Source organism: Chenopodium quinoa, unplaced genomic scaffold (genome assembly GCF_001683475.1).
Source record: "Chenopodium quinoa cultivar QQ74 unplaced genomic scaffold, ASM168347v1, whole genome shotgun sequence".
In the NCBI taxonomy this organism is placed as follows: domain Eukaryota; kingdom Viridiplantae; phylum Streptophyta; class Magnoliopsida; order Caryophyllales; family Amaranthaceae; genus Chenopodium; species Chenopodium quinoa.
In genome coordinates, this window is record NW_018742393.1 from 1,749,629 (window position 1) to 1,777,503 (window position 27,875).

General features: G+C 31.9%; 2 protein-coding genes across 5 annotated transcripts; both read left to right on the top strand.

The window, feature by feature from the left end:
• Positions 1-4,560: 4,560 nt before the first annotated feature.
• On the top strand, positions 4,561-10,393 carry LOC110703360 (uncharacterized protein At1g04910-like). 4 transcript variants are annotated; one of them, XM_021881160.1, is made up of 10 exons: positions 4,561-5,036; positions 5,733-5,820; positions 6,965-7,035; positions 7,156-7,244; positions 7,360-7,603; positions 7,857-7,969; positions 8,046-8,136; positions 8,226-8,354; positions 8,694-9,247; positions 9,620-10,393. In XM_021881160.1, exons 1-10 carry the CDS (start codon positions 4,791-4,793, stop codon positions 10,065-10,067), a joined length of 2,073 nt encoding a protein of 690 aa, XP_021736852.1. In that variant the 5' UTR covers positions 4,561-4,790; the 3' UTR covers positions 10,068-10,393. The 4 variants fall into 4 exon arrangements, with proteins under 4 accessions (XP_021736852.1, XP_021736860.1, XP_021736867.1 ...); XM_021881168.1 differs by having other exon boundaries at positions 5,736-5,820; XM_021881175.1 differs by having other exon boundaries at positions 4,908-5,036; positions 5,736-5,820; positions 6,972-7,035.
• Positions 10,394-20,788: 10,395 nt separating this feature from the next.
• LOC110703398 (transcription factor BIM2-like) lies at positions 20,789-27,875 on the top strand. The gene is made up of 7 exons (XM_021881205.1): positions 20,789-21,049; positions 21,173-21,260; positions 22,174-22,243; positions 22,369-22,470; positions 24,755-25,116; positions 26,165-26,294; positions 27,219-27,875. The coding sequence occupies exons 1-7, from the start codon at positions 20,953-20,955 to the stop codon at positions 27,324-27,326; spliced, it is 957 nt and encodes a 318-aa protein (XP_021736897.1). The 5' UTR covers positions 20,789-20,952; the 3' UTR covers positions 27,327-27,875.

A 27,875-nucleotide genomic window follows, 5' to 3' on the forward strand; every position in this document is an offset into this window, starting at 1 on the left:
AATGCGAGTTCGAAACGCCCCTTTTCAAAAAGAAAATCTCAGGGTTAATATTGTAATTCATAATTTTTGGGAATATAGGGAAAACTCGAATTAGTGTAGATTGTCAAAATTATTTATTACGTGGCATTTGTGAAAGTTCCACGTGGAAGTGGTTCCGTGAAATTGGTGTTTTTTAGTGACGTGGCACTAAAATGTTGGAAAATTTTGGTAGATTATTTTAAAAAATATATATATATAACAGATTTTTTTTAATTTTAATGTGTCTAGCTCTTGGCCTAATTGAAGGTTTGGTTTGATTTTCCTATTTTGCCCTTTCATTGCTACTATTGAGAAAGTTCTAGAGAGAGTAGAATTTTTAATTTACCATATTGTCCTAAGATAAATTTCATGTCTTCCATTTTTCCTTGACTTTGGAAACCTAGGCCCAATGAAATAAACCATGATAGGCCCATTGAATTGACTTTCATTGACTAGACCTCTCCCTTTGAAAGTCAATTCAATGGCTAATAAAGGTCAATGAAAGTCCAGGTGGACGATTTACTAGTATGTGTTAATTAAAGGTCGGCAATTTATTATGTTCCATATTATTCGAATAACAACTTTTAATTGGCGCTTAAGTGAGTGGGTAGCTTTCTGAACTTTTAAAGGGACTTAAATTGAAGAATAATTCAGTAAAAATTTAGGGTTGTCTATCGTTTATCAAACGACAAGCACTTAAACTCTTACTCTTTTCGTTTTCTTCTTAGCAATCTAGGCTTAACATCATCATAGGTTTTGAATAGTAGTCTTATAACGTATTGATCATTATAATTAATTTCTGCAATGTTTCTAAACTACTTACAATTATACATGATGGATGCTGGCTTCGCTACAATGAGGCTTCATCTCAAGATTGACCATACAAGATTTGATCTCGTGCTTCCAATCATACTTTATTTTAGATATATGAAGGAAGATGGCACTAACTTCACTACAATGAGGTCTCATGTCTCATCTCAAGATTGAACACATTACCTCCGTTTCTTATTACTTGCAATGATTTGACATAAAATGTGAGTAGAAAATGTCTAATCGTTGCTAATAATAGGAAACATAGATAGTATAAAATTTGATTTCATGACTACAGCTCATCTAGAAGCACTAAGAGGATCATACTCTTTTACACTTTCTAAAACGCACGAGGAGAAACTTATGTAACCTTGAAACGTTACTCCCCATTAAAACCTACATAATTATATAGATATAGAGGAATTAGCACTAGCAGAATAATTAAGCACTAATAGAAGATAAAGTGGTGTTAGTTTTAAACCTATACGTTTGGCTTAATCAAGTAGAAATTGAATTCATGTTTGCTGAAAGGGAAACTAAAAATAGTGTTCCCAATAAAAATGTGTGGTACAGTAATTACTTTCCACCTACAACCTGCAGCTTAGTTCATGCAATTGGGGAAAAACTATGAAAAAGTAGGTGAATTATTTTCAAACTTATGAACCAAAGATTCTGCACCAAATTTATGGCAATTGCAACATTTACGGACTATTCTCTCCACTCGGTTTGATCTTTTACACCATTCCTTCTTTTTTTTATTTTTTTTTTTTTATACCATCACTATTCATTCTACATTTCTACTACATCCTATATCTACCCGTATATACATATATAGTACTCTGTATGTAATTATGTATAATACTTCCTCGGTCTCGGTAAGTAGATCCCGCCCCTAAGGCCCCAACTAGTATCCTCACCTGAGAACATTTTAACTCCAAAACTTTAAGATCTAACATAAGAAGTTATGATATGTTGATGCAAAGAGAATAGAGTAATAAACAATCGAGATTTTAATATACTTCACATATAGCCATCTTTTTACTCATGATTTGTGTTACTTAAAACATTACGGTCTAAAAAGTCGTTATTGATAAAATTCCGATTTAATGATTTATTTTGGTTTGAATGCCGATATAAAAATCAAGGTATGTTTTATTGTTGTCGTAAGTAAAAAAAGTACTTTGTATTTCATTTTATTTTTGAACAATTTATCCAATGTATGGAATATATTTTTCCTTACAAATTGTATTTGTACTTTTCTTCTTTTTTTTTTTTTTTTTTTTGTCTTGTTTGACTTTTCATGGTCTCCCAGACACGTCTAAAACCATATATGTCTCTAATTTTATACACGTAAAAATTATAAAAAAAAATACTTAATACGAATAAAGACCAAATACGGTCCCTAAACTATTTGATTTGTTCACTTTTAGTCCCTCAACCATCCAAAATGGTATTTCTAACCAAATAGTTTAGGAACTAATCATAATTAGCAATGGTTTAGGGAGAGTAACAGACTATCAATTTGTAAGTCAAAAATTTTACAATTTGACCTAAATATTAACAATAGGATAAAAATTTAGGGACCAAGAAAGTATCGGACTACCAGTGTATGAGTGCATTTCAGCGCATAGCTGCTATGCATTTACAATACATATAGGATGATAGAAATGTAAATTTGGCAAGCTTCAAAATTAAAAATGAAAAAAGTTGATTCTATAGTGGTACATTATAATGTACCATTATGCATGTAAAATTTACCATTAAAGTATAAGTTGTCTTAATAGTATTTTTTGTGTAGTATTATGCATGTAGTGGTACTTTTGTCATTCTATAGGTTGAATATTTTCTCTCAAAATACTTACCACTTATCACCTATTATACAAGTAGTGGTATATTTATCGTTCAAAACAGTTATGCGCTAAGAGTTAATCACCAGTGTATGCCCATCTTGAAGTGGCGAAGAAATAATTTAAACCCAGCTTTGTTACTTTACTTCACCTCCTCGGATGTCAGAGTGTTGCTAAAGTCTATTTTACTTTTTTTTTTTTTTTTTTTTTAATCAGAAAAATCCACCCACACCATCTTTACTACGGAGTAATTATTTTCCCATTTTATTTGAATTAAACTACCAAGTATAAATACTACTGACATCCTGTACTTGTATTTCTGTATAAGTTTCTTCTCCTAGATTTATTTTCTCTTACCACCGATCTACCGAACTTAACAACTTGTTATACATCTGTACATACATAGTACTTACAAGTTTTCGATTTTTATTTTTATTTTTTATTTTTAAGGAATAGTACTTACAAGTACATCTTGTCAAAAAAGTTACAAGTGTGGTAATTTTATTTAATTATTTTTCCAAATTATACAATGGCATCAGTAAAAAAAAAAAAAAGAAAACTACATGATTCGAACTTAGGTAATTGCTAGTTATGCAAGTGAGGCCTTAAGGTGGGAGGAAAGAATAAGGAAAATTCTCACTTCTAATACGAGTAAAAGCAAATTAAATTATTAATACTCCGTAGTTGTTTTACTCCTATTCCTTCAAAAAAATAAAAATAAAAATAAAAAAAATATTGTACTACTCCGTATGAACTATAAAGTACCTATAGTCTCGCATTGTGAAGTTTTTTTACACTTTTTTTTTTTTTTTTTTTGAGGAAAAGTTTATTTTACACTATTTACATATTAATGTGACTATTTTTAAAATTAATATATGGAGTAACTAATCAATTGTTATTGTGTACTCTTGTGAATTTGTGATATATTGTTGGATTAGTTTCAATGTATTAAGAGGGTCAAACTTGATCGTCTTGATACGTGTGTCAGTCAAACTGTTGTAATTATTTAAAATAAGAGGACAATATTGATACTCTCAAATACTTGTGCGTTGATAAATGTGACAGTCAAATGGTCGGAATAAAATACAAATGTAATTCATGGTATTTTACATTGAATTATTTCAACCATTATGATTTAATGAGTACAATATTACATTTACACTACATTCAATCATGGTCTATAATTCTTTCAAAAAAGAAAGTATGGTCTATAATTGCTAAGAAGTAAATATAATATACATAATCTTATGGTATCTAACATTTCCTCATAATTAGTGATTAATAAGCTTATTGCAATTCAAAACTTAATGACGTAAATAAACCAAATTTCAATTACATAAAAACTCAAACCAACAACCTAAATCTCATACTTGTATCACATTCGATTATTCTATAAGTTGATCCCGAGTTGAACAACTTTTATAACCCAAATTTAAACACAAATTGATTATTTTTCCTGATTACGACCTAAATCGATTTTCTTTATACAACCAATCTCTCCAAGTACTCTTACCCAAGGAACACCCATAAATTAGCAATGAGACATTAAAGACGTATCATCTCACGTGGCAAATCTTCTAACTTGATTCCCCCTTTGACTCCCCTCTCTCTTTCTTCCAACCCAAAACCCACCAACTCCTAATTTTTTTTTTTTTCTTCTCTCCCTAAAAAAAACCTTAAAATTAATCTAGTACTACTACTGTCTCTGCTTGTACTACTGTTACTACTTCAAGTAGATTTTAGAGAGAGAATTAAAGAGATCATCGATCAAAGTAATAGCATTTTTTTTCTTGCTTAATTTGCAAGAACAAAATCTGGGTTTTTAAAAAAACAAAAAAAAACAGAGGAACCCATATTGTTTATTTTTTATTGGGAACAGAGTAGAAGAAAGTTTTCATTTTTTTTTTTTAATTTTTAATTTTTTATATTAATTTCTTGCTTTCCAAATTTATAATATGATATAAATTTGAAATACGGAAACCCAAAATCAGACACCAGACAAAGAGACAGCCAGAGTGTTAAATTCTTCTCATTATTATACCATAATTTTTAATTTCTGGGATTTTTGATGCAAATTGAAGGAATTTAGAGAGAGAAAGTGGGGGATCAAGTAAAATGGTGATGAAGATGAAATGGGTATCCAATTGGAAAGGAACAGGAGAATCAAAGAAAGGAAGAATGAAATGGGGTGGTTTTGTAATGATTCTCTCTCTAACTATTTTCTCTCTCTTCACTCTTTTACTGCTTGCTAGATATACTGCTAAACAACATCACTCTGGTTTTGATAATTATGGTGGATCTTCTTCTTTCTCAATCTTTGCTTGGAAACCCATTTTTCGTACTTCAGATCTTCCCAGAAATGTAATGTTCTTTCTTTACTCTTGATTTTTTATTTTATTTATTTTTATTTTTTACTATTTTATTGCTTGAATCTGATGTATTATTGTTTCAATTGTTTGAGGAATTGTTTGCATTTTGTTTTATGTATGTTTGATTGATTTCGTGTTCGAGTAGGGAGGAAGATGGTCGTAAAATCTTGGTTCATGTAGTCGATCCCATCGAGTTCGGGATTAAGGGTTTTGCATTGTTGTTTTTATTAATTTTGATTAGGGATGGATTTTGAGGGTTAATTTAGTAAATGTGGTAGCTTTTTTTAGCTTTTATCCAATTTTTTGAAAAAATTATTGAATTTTCAACATAATGATGAATTATTGAACCTTAAAGTGTATCCCTTTTTGTGTCCGGTAGTTTGAGTTTTCAACTTGCAAGTAGTTTCGTTTTCATGTTCGGTACCTTTAGATGGACCCTATACTTTAGATAATCTTTAGCAAACTAAGCTAAACTCTTCAAGTTGATTAGTTTTACAAGTATTTTAATCTCGGCCTTACCCTTAGAGTAAGGCCGATGATCAATACCCACAAAGGGTAGTAATGTATACCCGTGATCTAGTCTCAGGTCTTGAGCACCACCCTTCAAGATATTATCGAACTTAAGTAATACTATTATGATCATAAATGAAATTCATGTTAATTGTCCTTGTTTGTTTGGGTATTAAAGCAGAGTCCCCTGCATAAAAGGCTATGGGGCCCAGTGAGGGAGTTGGGATCTTTGTATCCACATGCAAATCCTCGAGGACCCTATTCTGGTCAGTGAATTCTTCTCTTTCTATGCTTTTTTTCTTTGCTTACTATTCTATGGGTGGTGTGGTCTGTTCTTCATTTAGTATTGGTTCTGAAAATCAGATAAGAGTTAGGTGACTTCTTTAATTACACAATTTGCTGTTATTAGTATCTTCTGTTGTTTGTTGTTGAAAAATGTGTGTATGATTGACTTTGTAGGAGGGAAATGAGTTGTCCGGTTGTTGAAATTGTGTTCAAAATGAGCGTATGATGGGTTGTAAATCTTGTAATTTCTTGTATAAAAGTTTTACGTTCCATAAGAAAAAGTTAACCCCTCAGCCGTTTGCTAGGGGTCACTTACAACTGTCACCCGAAACTTTAGAAATAATACTCATTCGAATCTTATTATACACTTATCATATGCAAGACTTACTGTTGATTAATATACTACGGGCTTTTGGGTCAAGTAATGGTGGATGCTGATCTAAGGATTTACTTTGAAGCATCTAAGTATAGACTTGCAAAATTGATCAGACCTAGACATGGACTTAATTTGAAACTATATATCCCAATTTTGACTTGGTCTAGAAATTCATAAAGTTAATATTGAATGATTTTTCATGTTAAATTATTTTTTAACAAATTCTCCTTATAATATGACTGAACTAAATGCTTCATTTTTCGAATCGAACATTGACTAATCTCGGTCAAAACGATCCATTGCTACTTCATCCAAGTATCAATTTGTTATAAGTCTATACTATCTAAAGATTCTCAAACGAGTGATAATAAGGGTTCAAGTAATATAACAATGCAGTGCATGAAGATGTATTTGATTCAAATTCCATCCCCTTGGTTGTATTAATATGCTAACATTGATTCACACCTCCTAGTAACACCCTTTTCAAGGTGTCAGCCACCTTAAACACCCTTCCTCAAATGGGCCAAGAATTGGACTTATTGAACAATTCAATTGAGTGTACTCTAGGTTGTAGTCTCACACTTAAATTAAATCACAAGTGGTCTTACTAGGCCAATGGTTTGGTTGAGTCAATTTATTTTTAGATTTGAATTTCGCTTGCCTATCAAATCTGCTACTATTTGCAAATTGTATAGTTCTTGACTTGGTATGCTGTCTTGAGTTTGTATTGTCTTCCTAACTTGTTACAGCTCCCAGCTTGCAATCAACGGGCTTCCTTTTTGTCAGGATTCGAGGTGGTTTTCATGAGATCCGGAATGCAGTAAGACCACCACTTCATTGACATACTTATTTGAACCTTTTTTTTTTTTTTTTTTTTTTTTTTTTTTTTTTTTTTTTTTTGCTCTTTCTATATTTTCTAATGGCTCATGGCTGGTTGCAGATCTCTGATGCTGTTGCAGTAGCACGGTTGATCAATGCTACTCTCGTGATCCCTGAAATCCTCTCAACCACTAGCAGCAAGGGAATTAGGTGATTTATATTCTTTATGGCCCTTTCCAATCACACCCATGTCGTTTTGTTTCTTGCCAAGAATGGATTATGAAAAACATTTCACTAACTTGATTGGGTGATTTAATATTTGCAGCTCAGAGTTTAAAAGTTTTGCTTACTTGTACAATGAAGATCAGTTCATGGCAGCATTAGCTAAAGATGTCAATATTGTTAAGACTCTTCCTAAGAATCTTAAGGAGGCAAGGAGGAAAAAGGCGATCCCTTTATATAAGGTACCGAGCTCAGCATCTCCTTATTTCTATATGCATCAAGTTTTGCCAACGTTGAGGAAGCACTCAGTTGTCGAACTTGTTGTCTCAGAAGGTGGATGCTTGCAGGTGATCGCCTTTTCCCCTCTCTAATGTCAATTTCTTATTTCTTAAGATTCTTGCAATGCAAATGTTTGTTTGGATCCTTGTCTAGTGTATTATGATTGTTGGAATATATGCATGCGTGTGTTCAACTACACAAGATTTGTGAGAATGTAAGGGAGCACGTTTCTTTTGCTGATCTTCTCACAGCTCAATTTACGAAAATACTGCATTTTAATTTTCTAAATCACTTGACATTGTCTCGTTGTATCTGGTGCAGTCAAACCTTCTTCCTGATCTTGAAGAACTTCAGAGATTGAGATGCAGGGTTGCTTTTCATGCCCTACAATTTCGGCATGAGGTCCAAGAGCTTGCCACCAAGATATTAAGAAGGTTCAAGTTCTCTAGTTAATACCCTCCCTTTTTTTAATAAATGTGAAACATAGCTAATATTTAACTCTCCTTCTAGGTTACGGTCACCTGGTAGGCCGTTCATTGCATATGAACCAGGGATGACCAGAGAGGCTTTGGCATACTATGGCTGTGCAGAGCTTTTCCAGGTAATGACTCAAAAATTTGGTAAATGCTTCATAGTAGATCCGCGCAGAAGCAAGTTGATTGATGTCAAGGTTGTCTTAAACTTCTGAAGGATGTGCATACTGAACTTATTCAACACAAAAGGTCATGGATGTTGAAGCGGGGAATTGTGAAAGGAAAGCTTTCTGTGAATTCCGCTCAACAAAGGCTCAATGGTTCTTGCCCCCTCATGCCGGAAGAGGTTAGATATCTGTCAACATATTTTGTTTTCCAAAATTACTCAAGTATATCTTAGTTTTATTTGCCGCTCTTTCATCATGATTGTGCTACTGCGATTTTTAATAAAGTACAAGAAGTACACGATTACATAGACCATGTCCTAGTATATAAATGAAACTTTTCCGTGTTTGATTTTTAAAAAAGTACAGGTTGAATACACTATTGCATAAAAAAATAAAAAAATAAAAAAAAAAAAATTTATGCATAATTACAAAACAAAAATGTTTTATTTTTCCTTGTTACATTGTAAAGAGAGGATCTTCAACTCTTTTCTTAGTATTTGAACCTTGTGTTTATTCAGATTGGTATCATTCTCCGTGCATATGGATATCGGTCAGACTCAGTGACATACATCTCAGGTGGAGAAGTCTTTGGCGGTCAGAGATTATTAATTCCTCTGCATGCCATGTTTGATAATGTTGTAGATAGGACATCCCTCAGCACAAATTATGAGCTGACTAGGCTATACGGCCGTGAGGCAAACTTTGTGGACCCACCACCAAGGGCGCCTCCCTCAGTTGTGGAAGAAAGGAAGCTTGAAGCATGGAAAAAGGCAGTCCCACGACCCCGTCCACTACCACCTCCTCCTGCACGGTCTAAGTATCCGTACAATATTGAAGGGTGGTGGGGTTGGGTAGCAGAGAGTGATAATGAGCCTGAGAGTACTGTGATGGAGCTCAGAACTAATGCACATAAATTGCTCTGGGAAGCCATTGATTATATTATTTGTATTGAAGCTGATGTTTTTATTCCGGGCTTTGATCGTGATGGTAAGGGACGCCCGAATTTCGCTAGCTTGGTTATGGGGCATCGGCTTTATCAGTCTGCTGCTTCTGTGACATATAGGCCAGACAGGTAACCTTGTCTCTTTTCTGTGTTTTGAATCTGTCATTTTTAGAGTTTCTTGCTGGTATTTTGCAAGAAACTTGTGTTTTCTTATCTAAATAAAAGTTTTTTAAAAAAATGAAAAGCCGGTGTTTTAGATAAGGAGAGTTTTGGAGAGGTGAATAAAGGGAGGGCTTTTTGAAGACATTTGGGGTGGTTTCCCTATCACCTTGTCTCGGTGATTATCTCGTACTTTTTTGTTGCAAATGAGGGTGGTTTATATTGGGAGGTAGACAATGTTAAAAGAGCCAAAGAGGAACAGCTATACCTTTAGCCAGAATTGGGTTTCTTGGCAACCTAAGTCTATAACTGAATCTGACTCTCTCTACTTGATTGCTGCAGAAAAGAAGTAGCCAAATTTGTAGATGATCTCCGTGAGGGCATGCACCCTGCTAACCGAACATGGCTTTCATCAATTCGTAAGCATTTAAGAAGAACATTGCTTGATGGTCCCGTGGAAGCATTTAACACTTCAAAACCAATCTCCTTTCTCTCACATCCTGTTCCCGAGTGTTCTTGCTTGAGGGGGAAAACTAGTCCTTCTGCTGGTTTCAACCCTCAAGCTGCTTTTAAGGTTCAGCATAGTTGCCCTTCTTGGATGGGTGTTAATGTAAACTCGAGGCTAAAAGAGAAGGAAAGTGATGACGAAGTTTATGTGGATGATGGCTTTATTTCCTCATTTTTCTTTGGACATGGTTCAGAAAATCAAGGGGCAAATAATGGAGTTAATGCCAGTCGGGAGGAGGCACACTTGGAGGACCAAGAAGAGCTTGAAGCTAGTGAAAGATGACAAATAGCTTATCTTTAAGATCATGTACATAGTAAAAATCGGAGGGGTTGAAAATTCTTCGTGCTCCTGCTTTCAACAGCCACTTTCCGATTCTTTGGCTAATTGCTTCAACTAATTTAGGTTCAGTAAGCATTTGGCTGCGCCTCAAATAGATTAGAAATACATGGGTGAAATTTTATTGTAAATCCATTCACCAACGAATTTTGTGCTGTAGCAATCGCTAGATTGGTAGCTTTTTATTTAAATTATTGTGTATGATTAGAAGGAAAACTTTCAGATTTTGAATGTTACCTGATGTAGAATAATATTATGAATTAGATGGTATACATATAAGTTTTGTTAGAAAATTATTGATTCATCAGTAACTTAGACAGAAGTATTTCTAACATTATGCTAAATGTTGTAGTATTAGAAGTTTTTGCCTCACTATTATCTCTATACTTTGTATCTCTCTTATTTTCTTAAATTAAAAACACTAAAAATACAGCAATTTATGTTAAGTAAAAGGATAAGAACAGTATGTTATCACATTAATCCTGTGCTAAAGGTGCATTATTGATGTATCACTGTCAAAAAGGTTGCATTATGCTTGTGATACTTTTAAGAAAATTGCGGAGGAGAACAAACCCCAAGTAATTCTAACAATCTAAGTATCTAACTACCCATTCACTATGTTGTGGTTGGCTAAATATAAATAAATTCACTATAGGTTGAATGAAATTGATATAGAGTGTGGATTCTATATACACACTTGGATGTATCTAAAGAAATGTATACTTTATGACGTATGAATGAAACATGCTAGCGCTATGTCACTGTATGTGTGTGACTTTTGAAGTAATACATGTCCAATGTACATTAAGCACGTAAGAATTGACACGCGTATCAGAGGCAGATCTAGGATTATTAAGTTGGTGGAACATTGTTAATTGTCAATTCAATACATACTTATTACTATGTATATCTTCTATTTTTTGTTTTCAATGTGAGGATTTTTGAAAAATGGTGGGACATGTGTCACTCAAAATTATTACTAAATCCCCTACGATATATTATGAACGCATGTCTCACGTACGTAATCATGTATGTAAGACAACTGTAACGTACCAAATTCATAGTATTTGTCATTCATGACATTCAACAAATACCTTCCTAGTCCTTGCAAGTGATAGAGCACTACCAAAGTTCCAATCATTTCTCTCTACCTCACACAGTCACACATCCAATGAAATCTTCTGAGTAGAAACTGTTGAGAAGCTGCGGGGAAAAAAAAAAAAAAAAAAGTCACTTTTGAAAAGGAAATATGGACAAATACTCAGGAAAATCTCGAAAAAGTTAATTGAATATGTCAATCAATAAATATAATTGCTCAAATGCTGTACACATAACATTAGATTAATAGAATAATAGTCAAATTAAATTCAAAGTCATGCACGGTTCCAATTTATTCGTATTCCCCAAGTTAGCTTCTCTATTTAAATGTGAGAACTAGCAACATATTGCTCAAAATCAATCTTGGTGTGCTCTTTCTTTAAAAAAAAAAAAAATACTTGTAATGTTGAGGGTTATTAGTAGTAGTTGGTACTTGGTGTTTTTACTCAAATCACTATGTGCTTGTTTTGGCGCATCTTCTCTAGGAGAAGCTAGACGACCTGTTCCTACGATTGCCACCACGACGACGACAATAAACACCACCGATCAAGGCCGACTCCAATTGGTGGCTGCTTCTAAGCACTTCTCCTCCTCTCATAATCTATGCTTTCGCTTATAGGAACGTGTTTAAGGCCGGATTAGAGGAGGATTGATCTTACACATACAAATGGGCCGTCACCAAGATTTGAAAGTCTTTTCTTTTGTACTACTTGTGTAATGAGTAATTTGTTTAATGTTTTTATTTTCAGTCTCTTTTGAGATATCTTATAAAATTGGATTGATAGAGGAACGACAAGCATGATCTCTATATAAGAATGATAATACTGGTACAAACGAATGGATAAAAACATTATACGTGATTTTGGCTTGAGTGAAACTAAGATCAAATTTTCATTGGAATAACACAAATACATAGTTTATATATTGAGAGCTATATCTAAGAATCTATGATTAAGTAATCAAATACAGAGTAAGACGGAAAGAGTTACTAGCTAGAGTGACTAGAGATACATATGTTAATAGTATCTAGCAAGAGTAAGATGAAAGTAGGTTGTAAAAGTTTGAACTTACAGTATACATGAGATTCTCTCAGGTACCAAAATACAGTATTTTGGATATGATCAGCTCATATTGATCCTATGATTTGATCAGCAAAATCACTAGTTGCTAAAAAAGGAAGTTGATTTTTGTAAATAAATTTACCTACCCCAAGACTCTATGTCTAAAAGAAGATATGACCATTTGAGAATCTTTTGAATTTTCAAAGGAGGGAAAAATAAAATTAGAAGACTCAAATTTTAGTTTACGCAATAATCTTGTATAAAACGATCTTAAATTAATTACCACTTTTATGTTTGAGTGACTTTGAGATTTTATTTAAGGCATTAACAAATGAAAAGATATAGCTAGGAAAGTTCTAGCAATTCTTACCTTCTTTTATGGGTTTAGTTTACTTGCAAGTGTGTGACTGCGTGATATAAAACATGTTAGTCAAATAGTCCACCAATTCTAATTAAACCACTTAAAGATTCTAAGCTAACAAATTAAGAAGAAGTATGCGAATGTTTATATTTTTGGAAAGAAAGATGGATAGTGCATTTTTTTTAGATATAAAATGTATTTTGAGTACGTAGAAAGATGCATCTTATTCGGCTTGATTTATTCCAACGTTGTTTTACTCTAAACAGCACTAACTTATGCAAAAATTTGAAATAAGATGGACTAGACCTGTAGGCAGTGTGAACAATTGAGCAATCCTGGGCCATGGCCCATTCGACTATATCTCTCACATAATCCTTACATGTTTATAGAAGTAATAAAATGAGTAAATTTGTTTTGAGTATCTAAATGTCTCCTTCAACATCAATTAAGGGAAGCAATTATGAAGCAGACAAATAGGCAAAAAGTGTAGTGTAATTATGAGAAATTGACAACAACATAAATTGTTAATGACTTTGTTTTACTTTACATTTGGCTTTTTATGTTGAGAAATTATGACAACCTATTTTTGAGCTTGTCATTAATAAAGCTTCTTTTGGATCGATCCCAAATTAAGGGATTCACATATTATGGATCGATCCCAAATTAAGGGATTCACATATATGCATTATTTTGATAAAAATTCAATATACATGAATTATTACCTCGTATGTATAGCTTGCACATGAGAAACTTGTAATTGGTAGTTGAGAGTTTTTCGAATGATGAATCGTGTCGACCTAGACCCTCAAATCGCCAAAAGGTCATCAATTTGTTTTACTCTTCTGAAACCTTTATTAAGTTACTAATATATTGAAAATAACATAAAAAATTATCATTGTATTTTCCTACGAGTTATATCAATTGAGAATCCCTTGTTTTATATATGTACTAGTTTTGTGTCCGGGCGATATCCGGATTGTTGATAAAATTTTACGATAAACTTTTTAGTTTGAATGTTAAATACAGTCATATAATCCTTTATTATGATGCAGAATAGTTAGACATATAATATCATATCATTTACTTATATAATAGTTTGTTTTTTGTAGTTTTGTCTGTAAATAGATACTGTGTTATTAGTAACTTGAAATTATTTTTATTGAACTCAAATTATTTTAACTGAATTGAAAGTATTTTTACTAAACTATAATTTTTTTTATTGATTAAAACTTATTTTTACTAATTCTCTATTATTTTTTTAAAATATATATTATAAATAAATCTTATTTTAAAGAAATTTTTAAAACGAATTTTATGATGGAAATAGAACATAGTTATATGATGGTTATTAAAAGTTATGATTAGTTTTTGTATATAAGAAATATTAGAAGTATATCAATAATAAAACTCTATATAACATTTTTATCTTAAAAATTATATAAAAAAATTCGCCTACTTAGCATCATATATGTCACAATAATACCTATTTGGCGCCTACGTGGCTCGACACTTGGCGAAAAACTGGAATGTCAAATATCAATGACTCGTGATCTGGCTGTGAGACCAGCTTTATTTATTAGAGACTAATATGTGCCTCTGGCGTTGCCCCGAATACCCATTTTAAAGAGTGAAGCATATTTTGTATTATTATTATAATTATAAGTATAATAATTTAATTACTATTATTAGTATTTATATTTTTTAAAAATGTTAGATACAAAAAGAGAGTAGAAATACTATCTATTATTCTTTTTTCACGTTTGTTATCATTTTCTGTTTTAGTAAGTTGCACTATATTCACTTGGTCTACTACGACCAATGTTTGTGAACTATATATATATATATTGTTTATCAAAGTTTTATGTCAACATATGTGTTATATTTTAAAGGGACGCTAAAATAATAGAGGGGTATAATTTTGTGAAAAGAAGAGTGCGTAGGTAAAAAAAATATAATAATAAAAAGTTAAAAGTAATTTTTTTAACATGTAAAATCAACATATTATATATTTTTATTATTGGCCTAATTGGACCATTTGTAATAATATATGGCTGGTAAATGGGCTACGGAGGCTTTGTAAAACCCGTAAAGTTCTAAGACCTTGCTAACATTGATTTGAATTCACTTCAAGATTCTCTTGTATTATACAGTTTTGTTGTGTCCTAATTTTAGTAGTTTTTGACTTCTTTGATTTCATTTACAAAATCACAAACATACACAAATATTACAATCAAATATGAAGAATACCTTATTAAAAAACTTTAATAGTAAATCAATAGTAGACTAAAAAATATTCAATAATATATGACCATATTTATAATTAAAATTACATTGTTATTCGTATGGGAATAAAATTCTATTGTTAATTGGATATTCATATTAATTATAATATGTGGTGTTTTCTATAAGTAAAATTCTATTGTCAATAAAAAGATAAATTTTTTTCAAAAGAGTTATAAATTATTTTATGTATACTTTTTTATCTTAAATAAATTTATCCAATCTAATCACAATCTAATATAATTAATATATATAAATAAAGTAGGCATTTTTGGAGAGCATTCGGAGCGCCACGTAAGAAATATAATTATTTCGACCAATAAGAAAAAAAAATTGTATTTATTTTTGAATTAAAAAATTATATCGTCATCTAAATAAAAGTAACGAATTAGATTTGATATATCTAAAATATTAATGCCACGTAGATTATAATCCACGAATTAAATTATTTTAATGGAAAAAAATAAAGTAAAAATGTAGGAAAAGATAAATTCATTAAATCAATACTACGAGTATAAGAAATCCAAAAAAATATAGGAAAAGATAAATCTCCAAAAAGATATTTAATTGGGTTCAAATTATGAAAATATCCTACTATTCAAAATTATCTCCACGTAACTGTACTTGGTGGAGAAATATGGTGGGTTCAAATATTAATTTTTTTTAAGAAAAATTATGATATGGTGAAAATTGTCTCCATGTAACTAAACTTGGTGGAGAAATATGGTGGGTTCAAATATTAATTTTTTTTAATTTATGATATGGTGGAGAAATATGGTGGATTCAAATAGAAAAATATGTAACTATAATATGATAATTTATGAGTACATGGAATGAGAATATGACTTCATGATAACCCAATAAAATAAATAAAAAAATATTCAAATGATAAATGATTATAATAAAGTTTGATACCTACCATTACAAGATAAATTTTAATAGTATTTATGATAAGAAATAAAAATTGTTCGTTAATTATAATTAAATCAAAATTTGTGATACCTACCATTATAAATTGACACATCATACGACACAACAAAATTTCGTTCAATACAAAACTCCATCAAGTGAATTTTGTGTTAGTTTTTGGTCATCAATGGTCGGGTAATTTTTAGCTTAATTTCTAAAATCCTATGTTTAAATTTGTATTTGTAATTATTACTTACATTGTGGTAATTTGGGATACTTAACGATTATATGTTTATGTTTTATTTACTAAACTTTGTTTTTACATGCACATCTAACGCATCATACGACACCAACAAAATTTGTATCAATACAAAACCCCATCAAGCGAATTTTGTGTTAGTAATTTTGTGTTAGTTTTAGGTCATTAATGTCCGGTTAATTTTTAAAATGCTATATTTAAATTTATATTTGTAATTAGTACTTACATTGTATTTATTTGGGATACTTAACAATTATCTGTTTATGTTTTGTTTACTGAATTTTGTTTTTACATGCAGATCTAATTTAATTAGAGAATTAAATTCGAGCAAAAATGATTGGAAAATCAAAATACAAGTTTCTCACCTATTTGACATACTAAATTTCTGTAAATAACATGACTTAAAAGTCTGTATATGGTCTTAATGGAAGAGGAGGTATTTTATTTATTTATTTTTATTTTTTATAAATTGTTTAATTTACATTTTTTTTTTTTATAAACCTCTTTAGTTTTTTATTAATTAATTTTATTAAAAAAAATAAAATTTGTAATTTAAGTGGCCCTTAATCAAGTTATTAAAATAACTTAATTTCTTATTTTTAATTATAGGGTGATTACGTTCATGCCTCAATTAACACCAGTTTTGTTCAACACTTTCATCCAAAATTGATTGAAAAAAAAGTTTACTTCTTTAGATACTTTTCAATCGTTCCAATCCAATGCCTTGATTTTTGTCATTATAATTTAATAAAAGTTTCATGCATGAATAACCACAGGGATGGACCGCATTTTAATTGAAATTAATGGTCTTGATCTCATTGATGCAATTCATATCATACTACTTTTGATTAAAGATGTAATGGATGTATATTCACCACGACATTGTAGACAAAATATAACAATGTGGAAGCTAGCTAATTGTTGACTAGCTTAGTTTAGTTACTATGAAATTTTATGTTGAGCATTGTCAAGCATATGTGGTTGAAATTAATTTGTAAAGTACTCGATTTGATGCAACTATTCAAGTTAATTTTTTAGCTTTTATACATATATTTAATGCAACTATTTCAAATTAATTTTAAAAATTGTAAGAAGAAGCTAAGGAAAATGGCACACGATTTGATGTTGTATACTTATTATGGATGACTTTCGTTATTATCGGAGATGATGAAAAAGTTCCAATGTATAGATTTGATTTTATACAATTACAATTTTTTGTTCAATTTCGCAACAATTTTTCATTTATTAGTAAATATATTGGTTTACTTTATATAAATGAAAAGATTTAATTTATATCAATTTTATTTTTGCTAACATAAACAATGAATAACTATTTAGGATTTAAATTATTTAAAAAATTAAAAATTTATCTTTTCACATTAAAGATTTTAGGTAATGGATGAAATATCATACTTACAATTTATTTATATTTAATAAATTCAATTATAATGAATAAAGTTGTATTAGTACCGGTAGGTCTAAGTCCTTCTCTAACTAGAAGAGCAGCAAATCGTCTTCTCATTGAAGAAATTACAGTAAAAAAAAAATTAAAATTAAAATTTTGTAATTTAGTCTGAAATTATTAAATACAATAAATCAAATAATTAAAGACCTTAGATGAAAAAACCGTGCATTTTTAAATCTAAATAACAATAAAGTAGGCATTTTTGGAGAGCATTCGGAGCACCACGTAAGAAATATATTTATTTCGACCAATAAGAAGAAAGATTTGTATTTTATTTTTCAATTAAAAAATTATGTCGCCACCTAGATAAAAGTAACGAATCAGATTTGACATATCTAAAATTTTAATGCCACGTAGATTATAATCCACGAATTAAATTATTTTAATGAAAAAAAAAGCAAAAATATAGGAAAAGGTAAATTCATTAAATCAATACTACGAGTATAAGAAATCCAAAAAAAATATACTAAAAAATATTTAAATGATAAACGCTTATAATAAAGTTTGATACTTATCATTATAAGATAAATTTTGATAGTATTTATGATAAGAAATACAAATTGTTCGTTAATTATAATTAAATTAACATTTGTGATACCTACCATTATAAATTGACACATCATAAGACACAAACAAAATTTCGAATCAATAAAAAAACCCCATCAAGCGAATTTTGTGTTAATTTTTGGTCATCAATGGCCGGGTAATTTTTAGCTTAATCTTTAAAATCCTATATTTAAATTAGTATTTCTAATCATTACTTACATTGTATTAATTTGGGATACTCAACGATTGACTTTTGTGTTAGTTTTAGGTCATCAATGTCCGGGTAATTTTTAAAATCTTATGTTTAAATTTATATTTGTAATTATTAGTTACATTGTATTTATTTAGGATACTTAACGATTATTTGTTTATGTAATGACATACGATTAGATGTTGTATACTTAACATATGGATGGCTTTGGTTATTTGGAGATGATGAAAAAATTCCAATGCATAGATTTGATTTTATATTGCAACAACTTCTTATTTATTGGTAAATATATTGATTTATTTTATATAAATGTACAGATTTAATTTATATCAGTTTCAGTTTGGCTAACATTTCACGGTTCAATTTATCCATTGATGTAGTAGGTTGGTTGTGAACGAGGTTGGTGTTCTATTGAAATAAAAGATATGGTAAAACAATGAATAATGATTTAGGATTTAAATTATTAAAAATTTATCATTTCACATTAAAGATTTTATATAACGGAAAAAATATCATATTTACAATTTATTATATTTAATAAATTCATTATAAATTATAGTAAAATAAAAATATTAAACTTTTGTAATTTTGTCTGAAATTATTATATACAATCACGGGCTTCCATCTAGTAGTATCTATTTGTCGCCTACGTGGCTAGACACTTGGCGAAAAACTGAAATGCTAAGTGTCGCTGTCTCGTGGCCTGCCTGCGAGACCGACTTTATTTATTAGTGATATGATATGATATAGTTATGTACTTCGTATATATTTAATAACGAAAGAATATCAAAGCATAGTTTAAGTAAAACGGAAAATTACAAACAATTAATCGTACAAGAACATCAATACTACAATATTATTGTATTGATATCGATAATTTGATATACGTTAGTATATAATTAAACCCTATATATGCATCAATGCATGGAGTGTATGTACGAGAATCTTGTTACGTTGTTAATAATCTGAATACCTGATAACTATTTAGCATTTCACTACTACAATTTGTCATCTTAACTACTGGTATTGTTTAATCAGCAAATATGATGTAAATACAGCTGGAGAAAAATAGATACGTGCTTTAAAATATTTTTCTTTTTCCTAAATTATGTTATCCAGAAAACTAAATTGAGATTGATACCACTATGTTTTGATAGATCTGAGCCCATAATGTGTTGGAGCTTTTTGTCTAGTTGCCCACACCTTTGCCACGTGATGTCATGTTTAATTCTTCGTCAATGTGCATGCAGATGCAGATCTTTCAGAATTGAAACATATACTATGGTGTTGTTTGGTTGAAAGATAATTTCCATTTCCAAAAAATATTAAAATGAAGGTGTGTTTGATTGAAAGGAATTAAGCTAAACATGGAAAATAGTAATTCCAAGGGAAATACAAATTCCCACAACCCCTAGGAAATTACTCACCGACTCCCCCCTTGGTGAGTTGAATATTCCTAGAAAATGTAATTTCCTATAATGTCAACCAAACAATTTAGCTTAATTCTTAGGAAAATCATAAGGGAAAAAATTTCCCATGAAATATAAATTCCTATGGGAAGTTAATTCCCATGTGAACCAAACAAACACTATGATAAATTGAGTAAACTTCCATTACACTCAAACAGTTTACTTCAACCTATTCACATTTCGATCTATACCAAAGTATGTACATTGTACATACGTCATACATCAATATAAATGAATTCGGCCATGTTGGCATCAACAGTTTATCATCTCACAACTAAAAAGTTGTGCGATTAAACCCCAAAGAGTCTAGTCCATTAACATGGGCCGGATTGACATGTAAGAGGTTCCAGTCTGGTAAGACTCTTTTTTTTACCTTAAAAAAATGTTGTCATCAATGGTTAGTATTAGCACTTAAATTGAGCTAGTTGTATATTTGTATAATATGAAGTATATTTATATGTTTTGACTAATAGATTTGATTAGGCCCCTGTGTAAGAGTGATTAAAAAATATTTGTATATATTTTTCAAAATTTGTAATAGAATAGTCAACTCCGAAAATAGTCTGGTTATACATCGAGATACTTCACTTCCTTCCAAAGAGACCTTGGGAGGCCTATTTGGTAGATGTAATTAACCATCTAATCAGGCTTTAGCCCATGATTTTCACCCTTTGTAATCAAGTCTTAAGTTGCCTACTTTAGTCATGCCATACCTTACCTTATCATTTTTTACCTTCTCTTTTCACCATGTCTCTATGACCATAAGAAAATCATATGGAGTAAAAGATAGTTTAGAACCATATAAACCCACTAGTCACTAGTCAGTTATAACCAAAATCAATGTACTATTTATTAAAATAAGGAAAATAACAATTATAGTTGGTGGGCCTCGAATTTGTAACCTTGAGATCACAAGGTGAATTCTCCATCAACTTCATCAAGCTTCCTTGGTTAACGCCCACGTATTACACTAAGGCTCGCATTTTCATTACGAAGTATAATTCCAAAAAATACTACAGAGTAATTTAAAAAAAGTTTTTGGGTCACCAGCTTACGTGCACTTTAGCAAAACCCCATCTCTCTTTCTCTCTAATTTCTAGGGCACCATCTTTGTCTCACCCGCCATTAGTGTAATCCTTCAAGCTTTTCTCTGTCCTTCTTCCTCCATAACAATGGTGAGGACTGTAAGACCTCATCATCAGCCTCAGGAAGATGAAGAAGACGACGCTGAAGATGTTGCTGCTGGTACTGACACCTCTTCTCACCGAGGTCTTTTTCTTGCTTTCTCTCTCTCTTCTCTTTGAATTATCGTTTTTAATTAGGGTTTCTTGAGTTGGGATGTTTGTAATTTGATATGGATGGATTGAATTGCTGAAAATGTTGGTGAATCAGAGGGGAAAAGCGCGGAGCAGAAACCTAGCAATTATAGGTCAAAGCATTCGGAAACTGAGCAGCGTCGAAGGAGTAAAATTAATGAAAGGTAATTCAATTTTAGGGTTTGAATTTCGTTATTTGAATTTAATCTTGATGCTTTATTCGATATAATCCCCCAATTTTGGATTTGTTTTTGTTATGCTTGTTGAATAGCTTTGGGATTTATGATATATGTGTTTGGGTATTCAGATTTTTGAGAAAATTATTAGTGTTAACTGTTAAGTGTGTGTTTTGATTTTATGGTGAAGCTAATAAAATTGTGGTTTTGTATTGGATTTTTTATTGATTGTGAAGAATGAATGTGTAGGCTAGTGAAAATTGTTGGTAAATTTCACCAATTCAGTTTCTCTCCGAGTCTACGTAAAGTCGTAAAGGGCTGGAATTGAGAGGTTATATGAAAATCTGAGTAGGATTTGGGAATTAGTCTCCAATTTCTGTTTCTGTGTTCTAGTTTAATGCTACTGCAGATTTTGAAGGAATTGTAGTTAGTCTCGAGGTCATTCTGTGAATAAGTTCCAATTAGAAACAAAACAGATGTTGTTGCGGAGGCTTAATCTGTAGTAGTGGATAAAGTTTCGTTACAAATCGAAGTTCACTTTTCCTAAGCTGTTTTATCTTTTAAAATAACATTTATGCTGTTTCATTGCCTCTAAAAAGTGAGCCATTATTGTTCCTATTTCAAAGTTATGCCCTAGCAAAAGGGCTTCCAGAGGTCTATTTTTAGGGGTATGCTATAACAGTCGTTTAAGATGGTTTATTGTTTTTGAAATATATGCTACTTGTGTTCTAGTTGAAGACTGCGTGATTGCTATCTTTTCTGTGCTCTACATCCTGGACCTAGATTCATCTCCTTTGTTCCTCCGCCTCCTTTAACACCCATATCTGTCTCTCTCTCTTGTTCAAAAAGTGGGAGAGTTCTGGAAGGAATTGTGTTTTTGACACATTACATGTATCTACAGGTTCCAGATATTGAAAGATCTGATACCCCCAAATGAACAAAAGAGGGATAAGGCCTCCCTCTTGCTAGAGGTGAATAATTCATTTTGCATGTTTTTGCCCTTTTTAACTATTATACTTTATCTCTTTCTTCCATTTTGGTTCCTTGAGGGACCTTCTCTCTGAAATGGAGGTGACAAATTGTACAAACTTTGAAGGTTATAGAGTACATCCGATTCCTACAAGAGAAGTTGCAAGTTTATGAAGGACCATATCAACAACAAGCATGGCCTCAAGAGGCCACCAAATTAATACCATGGGTAAGAAGTGTTTGCACCTATTCTTGTGAATTTAAAATCTAGCCTACACTTGATATTTTTGAGTGTGCTTAGATGTGTTCCTCTTATTATATATGTACGGAAAAATAGCTTGTAAATTCTTTAGCTTTATACATAGAAGTTTCCTTGTTAATTAGCCTTTTTTTTTTAGTGGAATAATAGGGGTAGTCAGAATGTAAGAAATTCTTAATATGATGCTCTCATTTCTATTAATCCTATTATGATGCCCTTGAAGAATACAAGTAAAATTATACTAGTATATTTTTTCCATTGGTAGTATTTGTCTAAGATTGGTTGCCTCCTAAAACTGGCCATGAAAATTACTTGATGATATCTTTCGAATAGTGGTGGGAGTTTTCCTAGCCCTCATGTGGCTTTCTAGGAAATTTGGGTCTTTAGGCCTATGTTATGATTTTGTCTAGTAAGAAATTGCTTAAAGGAAGCTATATTCCATGTTAAAACCATGTCGATACACCCTTTTAGGGCTTGAAGAAAATTTGATGAATCGTGGAAGGTAGTGTCCTTAAGTCAAAAAATGGTTTATGAGGTTGTAGAAAACACTTATTAAAATTTGGTTTTCCTTGATTAAGACTATATTTTATGATTGACATCAATAGAATGGTCATGAGTATTAAAGCCATTTTAAAGGTTTTCACCCACTTGCTTTTAAGACACCTAATGATGATGGGAACATTGGACTTGACATATGATGAATCTGTGCAAAGGATTTATGTAATTTGAGGAGAAAATGGGAATTTGTATTAAAGTTAAATACATAGAGCAAGCTAATTTGGTACTCCCTCTGTCACACAATACAAAGCTTGTATTCCTTTTTGGGTAAGCCAAAATATAAAGCCTATATCTATTTAAACGTAGTACTTTTTGAGAATATTACCTTCTTTTTGATGAGTTGTCATCATTTTTCTTTTCTTTTTTGTACTAATGATGTCTTTTGACATCAATTTCTAACACTTTCTTTCTCCTTCTCTTCAATAATTCTCAACTATTTTTTCTTTCTCTCTATCTCTCTCTAACCCCAAATGCACATATGTACTCTCAATCATTAGTTTTAAGGAATCTACAATCTCCTTAATTCTCGTGAAAAAACCCAAATAGGCTTTGTATTATGTGCCGGAGTGAGTTATACATTGTAGAAGTTTCAAATGAAGAAATTAAGCCACAAAGGCAAAGTTACAAAGGGATTTGTGACAGAAAGCCTAGAAAGAGACATCTTCTTGCCTAAATGCTTATGGAACTCTGTTCTAACCCAATTTTCAGTGTGGCTACCTATAAGAAGCTGAACTCTAATAAACTCCTAATGTTGGTTCTTGAATGGCATAATGGAAGGTTAAGTTCAAGTAAATCCTTAAAGAAAACGGGAGAATGTACCTACCCACTGATCATAATGCATGGCCACACATAATAGCATAACCCAGGGCATTTTTTCAAATGTGAGAATGCAGTTTCAAACTGCTTAGTTATTGCACCAGTGCACAGCCTGTTTCAAATGTGAGAATGCATTATAGTGCTGCTTCGATAATTCAACTATAATGGCCCAGCCTGTTTCATTACGTCAATTTTCGCAAGTGACCTTTTTTTTTGGAGAATTCTTAAGCTTTACTTTCATTTCCAAGTGGTTTTACCTTCAATTGACGGGTGATGGGTATATATCCTTATTCCAGGTTCGCAAACAGCCTCTTTTAATCTTCCCTGTGTCTCTGTTCTTCTTATAAGTCAATCTTAAGCCTTAAAGGCAAGTGTGGCTCAATCAAAAACCCAAGAATCTATTTCAAGTTGAACATAACAAAACAGTGTGGATATACTTTCTAGAGGCATTGGAACCTGAAAATATACCTGGAGAGGCTGAGGATAGAAAAACAATCCTTAAATTCCGTTTTGAGGCAAGATGCTCCTACATCAGGATTGTAGATTACAACAATTATGCCTTGGTTGTCTCTGGTAATATGTCATGCTTGTGTCTCTTTAGGCTTCTCATCTAAAATGGGTGTGAAGTCTTTCAAGCTTTAAGTAGTTTTAGGGTCCCTTGAGACCCATATTTACATAAAAGCTGTATTATTGCTTTATTATGTTTTGTGGGTTTACCCCTATAGCTTCCTTCTACAATTTTGTCCATGTAGCTTAAGAAGTAAAGATCTTACAGATCGATTTGTTTGGGCCTGATGCTAATTCAATAATTTGGCTCTACCACTTTCTTTCATTAAACTGCCTTAGTAACTAGTTTCATTTGTTGCAACCTTTTGTACAGAGAGCTAATCATGGGCCCGTGGACAACTATGCTAATCATTCTCAAGTCATGAAAAATGGCTTTCTGGATGAAAATACTTCAGTGCAACCCATGACAGTCATACAAGGCTCAGTGGAGCCGGAGTTCGGTGGAGAATTTTCCTACAGAGCAGATCATCATCCTGCTGGGTCAGTGAACCCCGTTGTTCCTATGAGCATTCCGTTGCAACCTTGTACATACCCTCCTGGAAGAGGTATCCTGCCTATTGAGAATGTCGCTTCTCATCCTCATGGATCATCTGCAGCTGACGGTTCTATCTTATTAAGTGAAGACAGGACATTTGAAAGGGGCTCAAATAGTGTTTCTGATATTTATTCTCAAGGGTATATCTATGCAACCCTATTTAGTTTTGCTTGGTTTAATATTTAAAAAAAAAAAAAAAAAAAAAAAAAAAAAAAAAAAAAAAAACTCGTTTTCCCCACCTTTTCTTACTAAAAAATTGGGTATTATTGCCATATCCATTTAGTTCTATTTATGTGAGACAAAATCTGCAACTGCTCTTAGTTTCTATCTAGTTATTTGCTCTTTCTCTCTCTCTCTCTCTCTGTGTGTGTGTGTGTGTGTGTGTGAACGTTCGTGTGCACATGCATGTGTTTTAATTTTGTTGGGATTAGGGGTAGGGCTGTATTGTGAATGTAAAAAAAAACTAGTAAACTTTGTCCCACTTTAGTCTGTCTATATGCCATTTTGGTCATCCTTTAGCATTAAATGCCTTAGATGATATTATAGGTAACGGGAAAGCAACCCAGGAAGTGAGAGGGGTTAGTTTTGGCTAAATTTGCTCTGTTTGAAATAAGTATGATTATGCCTGGTCTGGGTCAAGCACTGTTATCCTTTACTTAATTTGCGGCCAGTATCTGAGAGGTGCTGAGACCCTGGGCAGCGGGGTCTTCCCTTCATGATGAACTAATTGGAAAGTCACTCGTTGGTTCAATTAGGTGGTAGATATGTGTAGTAGAATTTTTTTGTTATAATCACATCAATGTGGTTGATAGGTATACTAACTTTGTATGCATAAACAATGTTAAGACAGCTAGTTTTGTAAATTGTTCTTCCTTGATAGAATACATCTGCTTTGCATGTAATAAATGGATTTGTATGTTGAATAAAATTAAAAGTCCATGGTTTTATCTCCATGCATCTGATGGCCTTTGGCAGTGGTTTCAGCTGCATCAAATGCCATTAGGTTCCTACATGAATTATCTGCCTTTTGCACTTAGATAAATTTTCTGGTGTTTGTGATATTGATGCAAAGACTCTTTCCACATCAACCGTAGAAAGAAAGAAAGAAAGAACATAAAGTATGAAGAATGCTTCCTGGTTTAAGATACTGACTTTGATTCTATATGTCTGACTTTTGGTGTTGAGCAGACTGCTTAAGAGACTAACCCAGGAGCTACAGACATCTGGGGTGGATTTGTCACAGGCTAACATCTCAGTTCAACTTGATGTTGGGAAGGGAGGAAATAGTGGCTCAAATGTTATTGCCCCCACTATAGAGGTTGGTTCTGAGTTTCTTTTTCTTCTATTTATTTCTTTTTTCTGAAACTTGGAGCTAACTGCTTGATAGAATGCTCTGATCATGCTAAATCGACATCTACATGACTTTCTTGACTGTTGAAAAGTGTACTTCTAGTCTGACATATGGGCATGGTTAATTTGACTTTGTACTGGATTTTTGCTTCAAAATTTCTGAATTAGGCCTGTTTTGAACTTGAATCAAGGTAGCCAGAATTCGAGTATTTGGATACCTTAGTTTGATCTGATTTTCCGTGACCTTGACCTGACCTGAATTGATTTTTTTATTCGTAAACAAATTGGTTGTCAAAAGACATAAATATGAATATGACCTGAACTTGTTCTAAACCAAACCAAAATGAACTGAATCTTCCATCTACTGAATATGATGCTAACCGAATTAAACCAAACTGAACCTAGTCCGAGTGAATTTGGTTGCCTTTTTTTTTTTTTCCCCGACTATATTGTCAGTAATTTCAAGTGTAGCATACCAGTACAATTCTGCTATTCATTGGTTTACATAGCTTAAGTTTCCATATTCTGGCGTTTTAAGTTGTTTGGGCCCCGAGGTTGTTATATACAAGGTGCAACCCAAAGATATTTTATGCTCATTTTGATGATTGAAGGATGATTATTGCTAACTTTTAAATATTGCTCATTTATTTAATCATCAAATGAGCAAATATTAACCTTGGAGGCATCTTGCACTTGGGTAGTCAGGTGTATATAAGAATTTTCAGTTTGGGCCAGGTATTGTTCCTGATATGCAGCACATTCTAATTGGTGGCTATTACTAGCTAACACAAACCCCCCCCCTCCCCCTTCCCTCCAAAAAAAAAAAAAACTCTGTGCTTTCAGATTAAATATTGTTTTTTTGCTGTACTAAAAACTTCCAGTGCCTTTCCAGGATGTTGATAATCAGTCTCCAATTAATCAGCCCATATCACATGCTGTGGAGGTAAGTGCAAAGGAGTCTATCCAGGCTGCCAAGAGAATCAGGACTGGAGAAAGGTAGTAATAACAGTCGTATAGGTTTTTTTTAGTCTGTGATTGCAATTGGAGTTACGGCTCTTCTTTCAAACGGTAAGTGCAAATGAGTATTTAGACTACCAAGAGAAAGCTACTTATTTGATTAGTATAGGTTTTTTACTCTGTGACTGCATATGGGGTTTTGGCTCTTCTTTCAAATGTTAGTTTACCCTTTTTGGCCAAGGGCAAAGAAGAACCAGGCTGAGTTAGAGAAGAGGTTTTCGGTGTCTATTTTAACGTCAACCCCAACCACCAGATTGTAGATTCTGCTGTACATGTTTTTTTTTTACTTTTGTGGTAAGTGGGTTAAAAAAACAAAATAGAGCTAATTAATAGTATTATATGACTTGTAAATCTTTTGCATTTCTAATGCATCTCAGAAACATTGATTTTCACTGCTGCATTCTTATATTAGCTTGGCACTTGCCAGCATTCCAGGTAAGATGTAATGTTTAATATGAACTTCATGTTTACGGAATGGATTTTCTGATTACATATACTATGAAGTACTGGCTATATTATGATGCTTTTTTTT

Bases quoted from the DNA above. Each gene is read 5' to 3' on its own strand.
- LOC110703398 (XM_021881205.1), top strand. From the start codon at position 20,953: ATGGTGAGGACTGTAAGACCTCATCATCAGCCTCAGGAAGATGAAGAA. The intron at 21,050-21,172 runs GTCTTTTTCTTG...TTGGTGAATCAG, and splicing joins TGACACCTCTTCTCACCGAG to AGGGGAAAAGCGCGGAGCAG. The intron at 21,261-22,173 runs GTAATTCAATTT...ATGTATCTACAG, and splicing joins AGGAGTAAAATTAATGAAAG to GTTCCAGATATTGAAAGATC.
- LOC110703360 (XM_021881160.1), top strand. From the start codon at position 4,791: ATGGTGATGAAGATGAAATGGGTATCCAATTGGAAAGGAACAGGAGAA. The intron at 7,036-7,155 runs GTAAGACCACCA...GGCTGGTTGCAG, and splicing joins TTCATGAGATCCGGAATGCA to ATCTCTGATGCTGTTGCAGT. The intron at 7,245-7,359 runs GTGATTTATATT...TAATATTTGCAG, and splicing joins ACTAGCAGCAAGGGAATTAG to CTCAGAGTTTAAAAGTTTTG.